The sequence below is a fragment of the Ochotona curzoniae genome, unplaced genomic scaffold, assembly GCF_017591425.1.
Source record: "Ochotona curzoniae isolate NIBS_2020 unplaced genomic scaffold, NIBS_Ocur_1.0 contig_4501, whole genome shotgun sequence".
NCBI lineage: Eukaryota > Metazoa > Chordata > Mammalia > Lagomorpha > Ochotonidae > Ochotona > Ochotona curzoniae.
Window position 1 is genome coordinate 19,887,782 of NW_024466307.1, and position 12,798 is coordinate 19,900,579.

Consider the following 12,798-nt stretch of genomic DNA (forward strand, 5'->3'; position numbering starts at 1 on the left):
CCGCCTGACGCAGAGGGCGGCCCGGGTGGGCGGGGCCCCGGTGAGGGTGTCGGGAAGTTAGAGACGGCGTCCCCGACTCACGGGCGGCGGCCTCGCGTTAGTGATCGGCGGCCGTGGACCGCGGTCATCCTGAGTCTCGGGCTGAAGTACCGCGTGACCCGGAGGTCCTCCGCGCGGCGCTCAGAGCCGAGCGTTGTGGAGCCGGCCGGCGCGGGGAGCACTCGGAAGTGACGTCACGGCCCCAGCCAGCGGTAGCCGGCCTCGAACCCGCGGCCGCCGGCGGTGCGAAGGCCGGGCCGTCAGGACTGCGGGGCGCCGGGCGTCGCTGCCGCGCGTGAGGAGGCCATCCCTTTCCCCAGCACGTTGCTCGGCTCACCTGGAAGGATCCGGGGGAGCCCCCGTGGTGAACACACTCCGGAACCCCGCGCGAGTGTCCTGACAGGTGAGGGGGTCCCCGCCGCGCTGTTTATCCTCATTACATCCTCTTGGGGGTCAGGTCCTTTCCCCGCCCCGTTCCCGGCTGTCGAGCATTCTAACCTGTCAGCCTAGCTTCTCCCGTCGGTAATCATGCTAAGATAATAAGCGTTCAGGTCCCACCCCTCCCGCCAGGCCCGTCTGCTGCTCTTCTCCCCCCCTTTTTCCTCCTCAAAATCCCGGTGCTTTCCGGCTGCAAGCCATCATTTGCAATGCAAAAGTCTCAGGGATGAAGGGATCCCAGAAAGCTTCATGGGCAACCAGGATCGCACAGCTGGGTTTAGGAAGCGAGGGAGGAGGAAGAACTGCGGAAGCTGGGGCGAAAAATGAACCTGCTGGTGCTGTGTTGTGTGCAGGTTGCTGGGGCGGAGCCTCGCCTCGACCTGAAAGGAGAATCTCAGGATTAGGACTTGTGCTGGGAGCCGGCCTGGATGGGAGACTGGGAGCCACTGTAACTTAGTATGTTGCACAAATGAACTCTTAAGTGAGAGGTTACAGTTTTAGAATTAAGTGTGTTTGTGTTGTTAGCTTCATCTTTCATCTACTTGGCAGTTATGCAGTGCCCGGGAGAATGTTAGTGCTCCATTTGCTCTTGGCCAAGGGTCTGTAAGGTTAGCAGTGGACCAAGTGCAAGGCCAACTTGAGGAACTGCAGGGCTTGAATTTATCCTCAGGTTTTCCTGCCACTGGAAGTTGTGTTATGTATCTGCTTTCTGCTATATGCAGGAGCAATTGTAGGTGTGCAAAAGCACTGTTTGAATACTTGCATAAGACAATTATTTTTTGTACTTTTTGCCTCAATTGATGGAATGCGTTTTTCTAATTTTTTGTTTCAGATTTTTCTTCTAAAAATCTGAATTTCGAGAATATATTGGATACTCCTGGGCATGAAGAGCTGTTTTAGTTAGTGGCCCTGGAGTTGCAGACATGGCTACATCGGCGAGTCTGGACATTGGTGCCCAGCTCATAGTGGAAGCGTGCCCCAGTGCGGAGAGCCTCGTGGGCATGCCCGACATCAAGATGGAACACCCACTGGACCCGCATGCAGAAGACGGGTCCGCTCAGGGCGTGGCCATGGGAATGAAGCTCATTTTGCCAAACCGGTTTGATATGAACGTGTGCTCTCGGTTTGTGAAGTCCTTGAACGAAGAAGATAGTAAAAATATTCAAGATCAAGTTAACTCGGACCTGGAAGTGGCATCTGTCCTATTTAAAGGTTGAAAGTTATGGTATAAATATATCTGCATTTGTTTTTGTTTATTTGGATGTGTGGGGGGGGTACACATTGGGGACTGGGGGTGCGTGGAGTTTTGTGATTGTTCTTGGCTTTTTTTGTTTTCCTCTTCCTATCAGGAGATTTTCAGCTTGAGTAGAGTCGTACTGGGACTTTCTAGAATCACACAGAAACCAAGACTAAGTTTATGTAATGTCCATCTTAAAGCGCGTGTTGATTTTTAAAGTTTTTAAATGACAAATTCTCTGATGAAGTTGCTTTATTTTATGAGATGAGAAAGAAAATTCCGTGGCCTTTTTAAAAGCAAGGTATTAATATAAGGCTGCTTCGGGAAGCTCCTACACAAAAGAAATTAGACAGGCTTATCTTGATGCAAAAAAGGTTGAAATTGTGTGTGGCTTTTCATCAGGTAGATGATTTGTGAACTGTTGGATGGCTTTTTATAGTTGTTCATAGGTATGGGATTTGCATTGTGTCTTAATGCATCATGCTATTATATGATAAAGCTAACCTCTTAGGATGATCTTGCTCAAGATTAATTCTTCACTTTCTGGAGCTTTCATGATGCTAGTATAGACTTTATGATGAAAATAATGTCCTTTGATAGGTAGGAATTAAATCACGAATTTTGTCATTATAATGCTGTTTTGTGGTGTCTAAATTCGTTTTCCGTAGCTGAGTGTAATATCCACGCATCTCCCTCCCCGGGAGTCCAAATGAGGCACGTCTACACTCCCTCCACAACAAAGCACTTCTCGCCCATAAAGCAGTCGACCACTCTGACCAACAAGCACCGAGGAAATGAGGTCTCCACCACACCTCTGCTGGCGAATTGTGAGTACCGGCTGCTGATGCTCCTGCTGGCTGGAAGAGTTTGGCTTTTAAACAGTAGTTTCATTAAATGCATATCCCTCCTGCCAGCTTAAATGGTATCTTAGTAATTTTAATAATTTAAACTTGTCATACACCTTTGTATATTTGAATATTTTGTGGTTTATGTTACTGTGTTGAAAACGAAGATTGAAATATTTAACCCCCCCCCCCCAACAAAAAAAGAAATATTAAAACCGTTATAGCTTTACTATAAAGACAATTGAGTGCTTCTGGACTTTGTGCAAATTAAGACATTTTGTGTTCTTGGGGTACGAAGTTTCTTGTTTTACTAGTAAACTGGATTACTCACCAGTAAACGATTTTGTGATTAAATCTCAGTGATTTGTTATGATATTACATTTGAATAATATGAATATATAAACATGATTTTTTTTCAAACTTTGAATCCACAGTTTAAACAATGTACCCTCATTGTAGAGGAAACAAGATTAATTTTCTCTACCTGAACTAGAAGATATTTATATGATATGGGTATGTTAATGAGAGAAGAAGTGGTTAGCAACTGTACAGTTGTACTTAGTAACTGTGTTTGAGAAAAGAATGTGAATGTGTGTCCGTTCTGAAGCCTGGCGCAGTCTGCCTTTACAACACAGTAACGCCCCCATTCCGAGTCACCTGCTGTCGCTGGAAGACCCTTTCCTTCCCTGCAACTCCCACTCCACTAGTGCACTGCTTTTGTTTTGCTTACACAAATTTACCCATGCCTTCTAATCGGTTCCTTTGTGTGTTAAGGCTACCCAGTCTTATTACTGAAGTCAGTGACCAAGTAGTACTTACATTTGTGAAGGGAGAACCCTGCCAACACAGTGCCTTTCTTGGAAATGAAAAGATTTTCCTAAAATATTCTGATCAGAATTAATGAATTGAAAAGAACTAGAGGCCCCAGCATTGTGGCGTAATGAGTTAAGCTTCTGTCAACATCCCGGATGGGTGTTGATTCCAGTCCCAGCTGCTCCACTTCTGATTCAGCTCCCTGCTCGTGTGCCTGGGAAGCCAGCAGCAAGATGGCCCAAGGGCTTGGGCCCCCCGCACACATGTGGGAGACCCAGGAGAAAACTGCCAGCTTCCACCTGACCTGACCGAGGGCTGGCTGTTGGCAAACATTTGGGGAGTGAACCAGCAGATTCAAGATCTCTCCCTCTCTCTAACACTGCCTTTCAAATAAATAAAATAAATATTTTTTAAAAAGGAAAGAAATCATATGATTTACATCCCACGTGTTTAAAAAGTATTGTGTCAGTTTTCTAGGAATATGCAGCTAATTAGCCAAGGCTAGGCCTACACTCATGAAAGTTACTTTCAATGCCAATTTTCCATGGAAACTTAATAGTAAGGAAAGCCACAAAATGTTGAATAAAAATATTTAGAACTTAAATGGAGTCAGACAATAAGAACAAAAAGTAGTGTTTCTGTCTTTTAACCCTGTCTTCCTTGTAAGTTTGGAAACAGGTAACATTCTTAAAATTAAGTAGCTAAGCCATTTCTTGATTAATAATGATTACAAATTTACAGAAGTTGAAACATATGTATGAAAAATATATATCAGTGAATTATCCATTATAGAATGGTTATTTGTAATGTTGGTATGTACTTTAAGCTAGGCTTTTAAATGATAGCACTGGACCTGTCACAGTAGTTTACTGGCTAAAGTCCTCTCCTTAAATGCTCCAGGATCCCACATGGACACCGGTTTTGGTCCCGGCAGCCTCGCTCCCTATACAGCTCCCTGCTTGTGGCCTGGGAAAGCAATCAAGGATGGCCCAAAGCCTTGGGACCCTGCATCCATGTGGGAGACCTAGAAGAGGCTCCTGGCTCCTGACTTCAGATAGGCTCAGCTCCGACCATTGCCACTTGGGGAGTGAATCAGCAGACAGAAGATCTTCCTCTCTGTCTCTCCTCTTTGTATATCTGACTTTGCAATAAAACTGAATAAATCTGGAAAAGAAGAAAAGAAAAAATTTGAAAAAAAATAATAGCATGTTTTTTGGGCCTGGCACCATGACATAGGCCAATCCACTGCTTGCGATACCAACATCCCTTATTGGTACCCGCTCATGTCCCAGTTGCTCCACTTCAGTCCAGCTCCCTGCTAATGCTCCTGGGAAGACAGCAGAGGATAACCCAAGTGCTTGGGCTCTTGCGCATGGAAGAGACATGGGAGAAGCTCCTGGCTTCGGACCAGCCCAGCTCTGGTCCTTGGTGGCTGTTTGGGGAACTGAACCATTGGATGGAAGACCTCTCTGCTTCTCCCTCTCTCTCTGTGTAACTCTAATTTTTAGATAATTGTTTTTAAGAAATAAATCCTTGAGAATAATTTTTAAATGATAGCATTTTTCTGGAAAAGAGTGTTATTGCCCCACATGAGCCATGGGGTGCTGGTCATGTGTACTGCAGGTGGACATGAGCCGTGGGACGCTGGTCATGTGTCCTGCAAGTAGACATGAGCCATGGAGTTTTGTTTTTGTTTTTTTTTAAGATTTATTTATTTTATTGGAAAGGCAGATGTACAGAGAGGAGGAGAGACAGAGAACAAGATCTTCTGTCTGCTGATTCACTCCCTAAGTGGCCGCAATGGCCGATGCTGCACCGATCTGAAGCCAGGAGCCAGGAACCTAATCCAGGTCTCCCACACGAGTGCAAGGTCCCAAGACTTTGGGCCATCCTTGACGCTTCCCCAGGCCACAAGCAGGGAGCTGGATGGGAAGTGGAGCTGCCAGGATTAGAACTGGCACCCACATGGGATTCCAGTGCGTTCAAGGCAAGGACCTTAACCATTACGCTATCACGCCGGGTCCAGCCATGGGGTTCTTATCACACATCCTGCAGGTGGACATGAGCCGTGGGGTGCTGGTCATGTGACCTGCAGGTAGACATGAGTGTCTGTGGTTTGTTTCAGCTTTGTCTGTTCACCAGCTGGCAGCTCAGGGAGAGATGCTCTATCTGGCTACTCGAATTGAGCAAGGTAATGGCCTACTTTTACGTATTTTCTTCAATACATTCAGTGATGTTTGTTGTGTGTGTCATTGTTTTATTTTAGTACAGGGAAGCATAAAGGTATAATCTCACCAGGCAAGATACCCTATCAGAGAGTTCAAAAGCATAAAGTGTAAAAGTTGGAACTTCCTGTAAGATCCTATTCTTTCCTTTCAAATGCAAATATTGAATTTCCGAAGTCTTCAGAAAGTTTTTTTCTAGGAAGCATTTCTGTTGCTGTTTTGGATAACGAAAAAGGATAAGTTGCAGGCTTCTTTTTTTTTTCCACTTTATGTTTTGGAGACCTTTCCGTATAGGCACATAAAGGTCTATTTGTTTCTTTGATAATCCCATAACGTCATAATGTATTGCACACATGTATATTATGTTCTTTGTTCTTTTAACCGTTCCTGTGGTTGCGATTATCAGCTGCCAGCATTGTGGACGCTGTAGTATACCCATAGCGTGAGTCTTCTGAGTCAAGGGGTATAGTAATTTTTCTTTTATAGATGTTATCAGATTAATTTCTAAAATACTCTGTTTTAATTTTTTAGTGCAGACTATCTTCTGTAGATTGATACATAGGAACCCCATGTAAGTTGAGGAAAACAGCTTCTTGGCTTTTGTGTCACCTGCATTTTTGCCCCTTCTGTGCATTTTGCCTTTGCCTTTGCTTATGATGTTTTCAAACCACTGTTTAGCATTTTTAAGTGCTAAATTAATTTTTTTTCTTTGCAACTTCTGGGTTTTATATTCTGCTTAGAAGAGATTTCCCACTCTTAAGGTAACAGAAAATTTTATCTACTCATTATCCTGAAGCTTTTGTGGGTTTCTGTTTATTTTTATATTTCAATCTGTGACTCATGTGGAATATGTTTTGATGCAATGAGATAAAGATAAAGCTTAACTTTAGCTTTTCAGAAAAATCACCAGTTGTTTCAGTATTGTTAATGGACTTCAGGGAGTTTTGAATCACGCCATTCTTTTCTAAGAAAGATATAATCATTGTATTTCTGATTGCCTATAAATATATGGAGATTTTCTTCGCTGACTAGGAAACAGAAATTTTGGAACTTAATGGACTAATTCCAGGAAATCAAGTAAGGTTCAGGGTGTAATTCATGATACTACTGTTTTCACACTATGCAGTCCTCACTCATATTCATCCACAAGATTAGGAGAAATTCTTTATATATATATATATTTTATTAATTGCATTGCATTATGTGACACTGTTTCATAGGTTCTGGGATTCCCCCAACCCCTCCCCGGGCCCTCCCCCCATGGTGGATTCCTCCACCTTGTTGCTGTATTACATTTCAAAGAGAATAGGAGAAATTCAAAGTCAGGAATGTTAGCAGTGGAGTAGCAGAGAGCCCTAGGATGTATATTTATGTAATGCTAAGGGCTATCCCACAGCCCTATTTTTTGTTGTAATCCTCCTAACTATATCAGAGCAAGCAAGATATTATTCATTGTATTGGAGAGAGTAAGTGTTGGAAAGTGACAGCGCAGAATTGAAACTGGTCTCTGGAGGCCAAGGTCAGTGTCCTGCTGACCCCTGGTACTGAGCGTGCATCTTACCTGGTAGTGTCTGCGCCGAGGCACGAGGCACGGGTGAATACTCAGACTGCACAGTGCAGCGGTGCGAGGAGTACTTCAGCAAGCAAGAATCGCACAGAGAACTGCGTTGAATAATAAGATCGACTTTTTGGAATGCCAGTATTTTCATAGTGATATTAATATGTGGTTGTTAAATTAGATCACAAAAATTGCTTTTCTTTTAAATAGAAAATGTTATCAATCACACGGATGAAGAAGGATTTACCCCTCTGATGTGGGCTGCGGCACACGGGCAAATAGCTGTGGTAGAGTTTCTACTTCAGAATGTAAGGAAAATGCCTCAGCGAACGTGTCTGTCTAGTGCTAAGTGTAGTTAAGTCTTCAGTGGTTTTCATGTCTCCAAGCAGCTAGATGTAATGATGGCGGATACCAAACGTTCTCGATGCTTTGCGTATTTTTGTGGAATCTGGACCTTGCTAGGAAGACAGTACTAATGGTGCCTGACACAGTGAGAAATAATTGTATGTGCAGAGAGACGTGTAAGTCCTGTCAGCCCTATAGAAGGCTTCCCGGAGGAGCTGTGACCCAACCAGAGAGGGAGCGTAGTTAGCATGGATGCAGGGGGAGCAGAGAAGGCGGCAGACCGTCTTGGTAACAGCAGTGGCCCTGGAGAAAAGATTCCATGATGTGTTTTTTTGTTTTTTTTTTTTTTTTAACCTCAGAACATGACCTGACTCCAGTGTTGAACTGTAATTATTGCTGACGGGTGTAACCGCATCCTTGTTTCAGTTAACAGTCTTTCGTCTCCACTTTGCACGGCAGGGTGCTGATCCCCAGCTGTTGGGAAATGGCCGGGAAAGTGCCCTGTCCTTGGCCTGCAGTAAAGGCTACACCGACATCGTCAAAATGCTGCTCGACTGTGGAGTCGACGTCAATGAATATGACTGGGTGAGTCCATGGCCCCGAGCTCTAAGTGACTGTGTCGGAGAACCTGGACCCAGTGCCTGGCTCTGGCTCCTCGGAATACGGACCCCGGAAGCTCTGGTGAGGACTCAGGTGGCTGCGTGCGGCCACCTGGTAGAGCCTGTGTCAAGGTGCTGGCTCCCGGCTTCTGCCCGCGTCCCCATCGCTGTAGCGTCTGGGGATTGACCTAGTGGGTGGCCTTTCTCCCACTCCGCCTGCTCCTTGCCTCTCTCTCTTTACGACTCACGAATAGTTTACCTCTTTAATTACTGAAATAAATTCTATGATTTGTTTGGCTTGGGGTAAATGATCAATGTGTCAACTACCTGGAAGATTAGTTCATGAATTACTTAGAAGAAAGAATTACTGTCAAGAACTCAATTGCTAATTCTGATTTAGTCTCCTCGCAGGAGAGTAAAATTACTTTCACATGCCCAACTTGTAGCAAAACAACCCACTCCCAGCAACATGGAGTGGGTTAAATCTTGCTCACATTTTCCTTTTGCAGAATGGAGGGACACCTTTGCTTTACGCTGTACATGGAAATCACGTGAAATGTGTCAAGATGCTGTTAGGTAAGCCAGCAAAAAACAGGTTTGAGAAGGTACCCCCTGTGGGCATGGCCCTCCCCCAGGGCACCGACCCCTGGTGTTACCGCCCGAGCAGCAGGTCCGTCCCCCTGGGGTTGTCACCCGAGCAGCAGGTCCGTCCCCCTGGGGTTGTCACCCGAGCAGCAGGTCTGTCCCCCTGGGGTTGTCGCCCGAGCAGCAGGTCTGTCCCCCTGGAGCCGCAGCTGCATCTTTTGTGGTTGTTGCTTTCATTTTGGCGCTCCTATTGGAATCCTCTCTTGTCTTTGCTGCCCATAAGTGTCCTTCTGCAGACTTGTGGTCACTTGTGGGTGAGGCCAGCATGGCACAGGGTTCCTTTATGTTAGGGGTGTCTTCCCTCAAACGCGGCAAAGCGAGTTCTGTGCGCCCTGTGTCCTCTGCAGTGTGTTCAGCTTGAAATACACTTCAGGCTGCTGAAGATCTGCCTGCTGTTTTATAAGGTTTTCTCTTCTATTCTGGTACAGAAAATGGAGCTGACCCAACAATCGAAACCGACTCTGGCTATAATTCTATGGACTTGGCGGTGGCCCTGGGCTATAGAAGTGGTGAGTACAGAACCCTCGGGGTTCATGGGGGTGGATTCTGTAGCAGCAGAAGGCGGTGACCTCATCGGCATCGCTGAGTCGCACAGCACTGCATGTCGCTCTCACACCTGCCGTGCTGCTGAACCGTGCGCAGAAGGAACCCTGCAAGGCCTGCAGGTGCTTCACTTCCTGTCTCCCCATCAGCTAAAAGTGCTTACGGTGGGACAAGCACACCCGTGTGTGCCCGACTGAGCCAATATTCCCACAGTCAAATGCTGTGCTCTGGACTCTGCTCGGTTTCAAAAATATGAAACCCATGATACCTGGATACTTACCAAGGCGTTCTTGACCTTATTGCCTTTTATTGCTGCCCTCGGAGGAAGCGTGTGTGCTGTTTGCAAGTAGCTTGTGCTTTAGGAGAACCCTGCGGGTGGCCAGTTGCATTCGGCAGTCTTTACATTTCAGCATCGTGTGCTCTAGTCCAACAGGTTATCGAGGCCCACCTGCTAAAGCTGCTGCACAATGTCAAGGAGTGACGCGGGCACGCAGGGTGGCGTCTGCCCTCCCCCGGCCGCCTGGTCCCTCACGACAGCTCTGTTTACGTACACATTTTACCTCAGTTGCAATATTTACTGATTTCTAGTAGTTTTAATAAGTATTCCTTTGAGTAATTCACTGGTTTATAATAAGATTAATGTTGATGCTTTTTTTTTTAAATAAATGTATATGCTGTATATTTAAGATTCTAAATTAATGTTTTGTGGCATGTACATTTTTATGGTACAGATGGCTATGTGTCTTTGTAGCAAGTGCTGTGATGTTGAGGTCTGTGGGGACTCTCCCGCCCTTGTTCTTGTACTAACCCGTTGCCTGCCTGGGGTTTGCCGTGTGTCTGTAGGGGAAGGACTCGCTATGGTCCCAGTAAAAAGTGCTCAGTGTGGCTGTTTACAGAAAGACGTTAAGTAAGTACTCTGTCGGTTTACATGCTAATTTTTTAAATTATGTAAGATTATTAAGATGAATTGGATTTTTTTTTTTTTTTAGAATTTTTAGTTTACCTGTCCAGTTAGGACACTTCATTGTATTACACAATATAACTAAAATAAATTAAATATGAGTAAATCAAGATGTATTGTCATTTCTAGCAGAAGAACACTTTTTTTTGTTTTTTGTTTTTAAAGATTTATTATTTGAAAGGGAGAGGAAGAGACACAGATTTCCCTCCCACTGGTTCCCTCCCCCTGTGGCAGCAGCTGCTAGGGCCGGATGGCAAAGAGCTGCTTCCAGAACCCCTGCCTGCCACTGGCAAAAACGGAGGCGAGGAGGGCCGAGCCAGACTGGGCCACAGCACCAAACCAGCACATGTGAGACCTAGAGGGGAGGGGAAGAAGCCGGCAGGGGGAATGTGGCGGGCTCCCTTGCTGGACAACCACTCCCACTGGAGAGCGTGAGCTGGGATGGGGGCAGACCAGACCAGGCAGGGCTGCCACACCTGTTGGCCTCATGTGAGCTAAATCAGGGGAAAGCCAGGTTGGGCTGACTGTTCCGACTGGTGCAAGCATAAATCAGAGTGGGTGTGGGTTGGTTGGACTTTGCCACAGCATCAGCTGGCAGAGGCTGGCATGGGGGAGGGGAACAGACTCTGTCAAGTTAAACTGCAGAACCACCTGCGGAGAGCATGATCTGGGAGTGGCCCAGTAAGGAAATAGTGGGCACCTCCTTCTTGGGTAACCATGCCCACTGGACAACATGAAAACCAGGACTGGGGCAGGGGTGGCTGGACAGAACGGTACCCGGTGCCCGCCAGCACATGTTTGGGCTGGAAACTAGGGCTGGTTGGGTTGAACTAGGCTTCAAAGCCCATTGACATGTACAAGGATGTGGGACAGACTGGACAAGCCTGCTGTACAAACTGGCAAGCATGGGAACCCAGGGTAAGGGCGGCCTGGTTATGGGGAGTCGCCCTGACAAGGCTACAGCTCCCACTGGTTTGCGTGAGGGCCAAGTATGAAGTGGGCAGGATCGGGCTGGACTAAAAACACCCATTGGTTCGCGTGGAGGACAGGGCTGGAAACAGAACTGACCCAGCAATTGCAATGACCATCATGTGCATAAGCTGATTGGGGTGACAGACTGTGCTGGACTTTGTACTGGCAGACTCACAGAAGAATCGGGTCTGGGATCACCCCAGACAAAGTTTCTTTGGGGATCCTTCCAACTGAATTGCTGATCTCAGAACCCCAACCATGAAGAGACGATGTCAGCCAGTGGATTCTGAAGATTTCATCGTGCTTGGAACGGCGAGATTGGCAGCAATTCAGAACTGTTGAACTATCAAAACCACTTGAACAAGACCCTCAGAGCGTGCCCCACATCGGGGACCTGGGATGGGTGGGAGGCTGGGTGGGGCGTCTCCCTTTATCTCCCCTTACCCCGGACACAGAAAAAAAAATACTAATGTGGAAACAATGGTCTTAACCACTTTCCTGTAGCCCTTGACCCTTTGTGCCCCAATCAACTATGTAACGATAACCAAAATAAAAGAATTTTTAAAATAAATAAATAAATAAATAGAGAGCTAAGTTAACCCTCCTGACCCCAAAGCTTCCCCAGTGTGCTGCTCCGATAACTTTGCACTGCCCCCTGGTGGTCTTTTTGTGTAACAGCGCTTTTCCATTAACACCATCTGACCCCAGCTAAGGATCAAATAGTCAGGATTTAAGTCCATGCTATAAAATTAACTTGAAACAAGGAAGTGGCCCCTAACCTTTGTCTTATTTAAGCCTCTTCTGTGTCCGTGATGTCCAGCGCACTCTTTCTCCCTCATTTTAACCTTGCTGAAACCGGGTTGCACTTGGTGGTTCATACACCAACTGTCCACCAGGGGGCAGTCATGCTGCAGTAACGTGAAATCTTCACACCCGCGGGATTCAAACACTTACCCAAAGCACCTCGGATTTTAAGAAATACAAAACGACTTGCTGGAAGAAAAGCATAACCGGTAACAGGCTTGGGTTGCTACTTTAATAAGTATAATTTGTATGATACATACAGTCTTAATCCTGCACCACAGTCACCTTCATTTTCTGCCAGCGCCTCTCATTTCATTAATCCATGTTCGCCGCCTGTGCGACTAGGATTGTGCAAAGATGAATTATTCCTGCACCAATAAGGGAACCTGATGGCGTTTTTCTTTTGCTTCCTTATCCTACAATAAATGAGCGCCTTGGTTTTTTGGGTTGCTTGGGTCGGTGCTATCCCTGTTTTCCTGGCCCCTTGAGGTTTTGCTCCTAAGTTCCACCTCCTGACTTGTAAGGTGTTTGTCCTGCCATTGGGCCGGTTCTGTCTCAGGGCTCCGTGTCTTGGCTCACATAAGCTCTTCCCGTGGGCCCCCCTGTACCCCGACATGGCCGGGTCTCCCCTCTGGGCACGGGTCACAGCAGCATCTTCCCCTGCAGGTCTCAGCCGTGTTCCCAGCTCCCACAGTGCCCGCGGTGTCCTGGTGCCCATGGCCGCCTTCTCCCAGGGTTCCCTCCTTCCCTGGTTCTGCTGGCACATCAGCCAGT

The 12,798-nt window shown here is 46.5% G+C and overlaps 1 protein-coding gene across 3 annotated transcripts; it reads left to right on the plus strand.

The window, feature by feature from the left end:
- The first annotated feature begins 90 nt into the window (after nt 1-90).
- On the plus strand, nt 91-10,241 carry ANKRA2 (ankyrin repeat family A member 2). 3 transcript variants are annotated; one of them, XM_040986173.1, is made up of 9 exons: nt 91-442; nt 1,310-1,689; nt 2,383-2,541; nt 5,498-5,563; nt 7,366-7,463; nt 7,960-8,085; nt 8,609-8,675; nt 9,173-9,253; nt 9,713-10,241. In XM_040986173.1, exons 2-9 carry the CDS (start codon nt 1,401-1,403, stop codon nt 9,766-9,768), a joined length of 942 nt encoding a protein of 313 aa, XP_040842107.1. In that variant the 5' UTR covers nt 91-442; nt 1,310-1,400; the 3' UTR covers nt 9,769-10,241. The 3 variants fall into 3 exon arrangements, with proteins under 3 accessions (XP_040842107.1, XP_040842106.1, XP_040842108.1); XM_040986172.1 differs by lacking the exon at nt 9,713-10,241 and having other exon boundaries at nt 9,173-9,706; XM_040986174.1 differs by lacking the exons at nt 91-442; nt 9,713-10,241 and having other exon boundaries at nt 1,601-1,702; nt 9,173-9,706.
- Nucleotides 10,242-12,798: the final 2,557 nt, after the last annotated feature.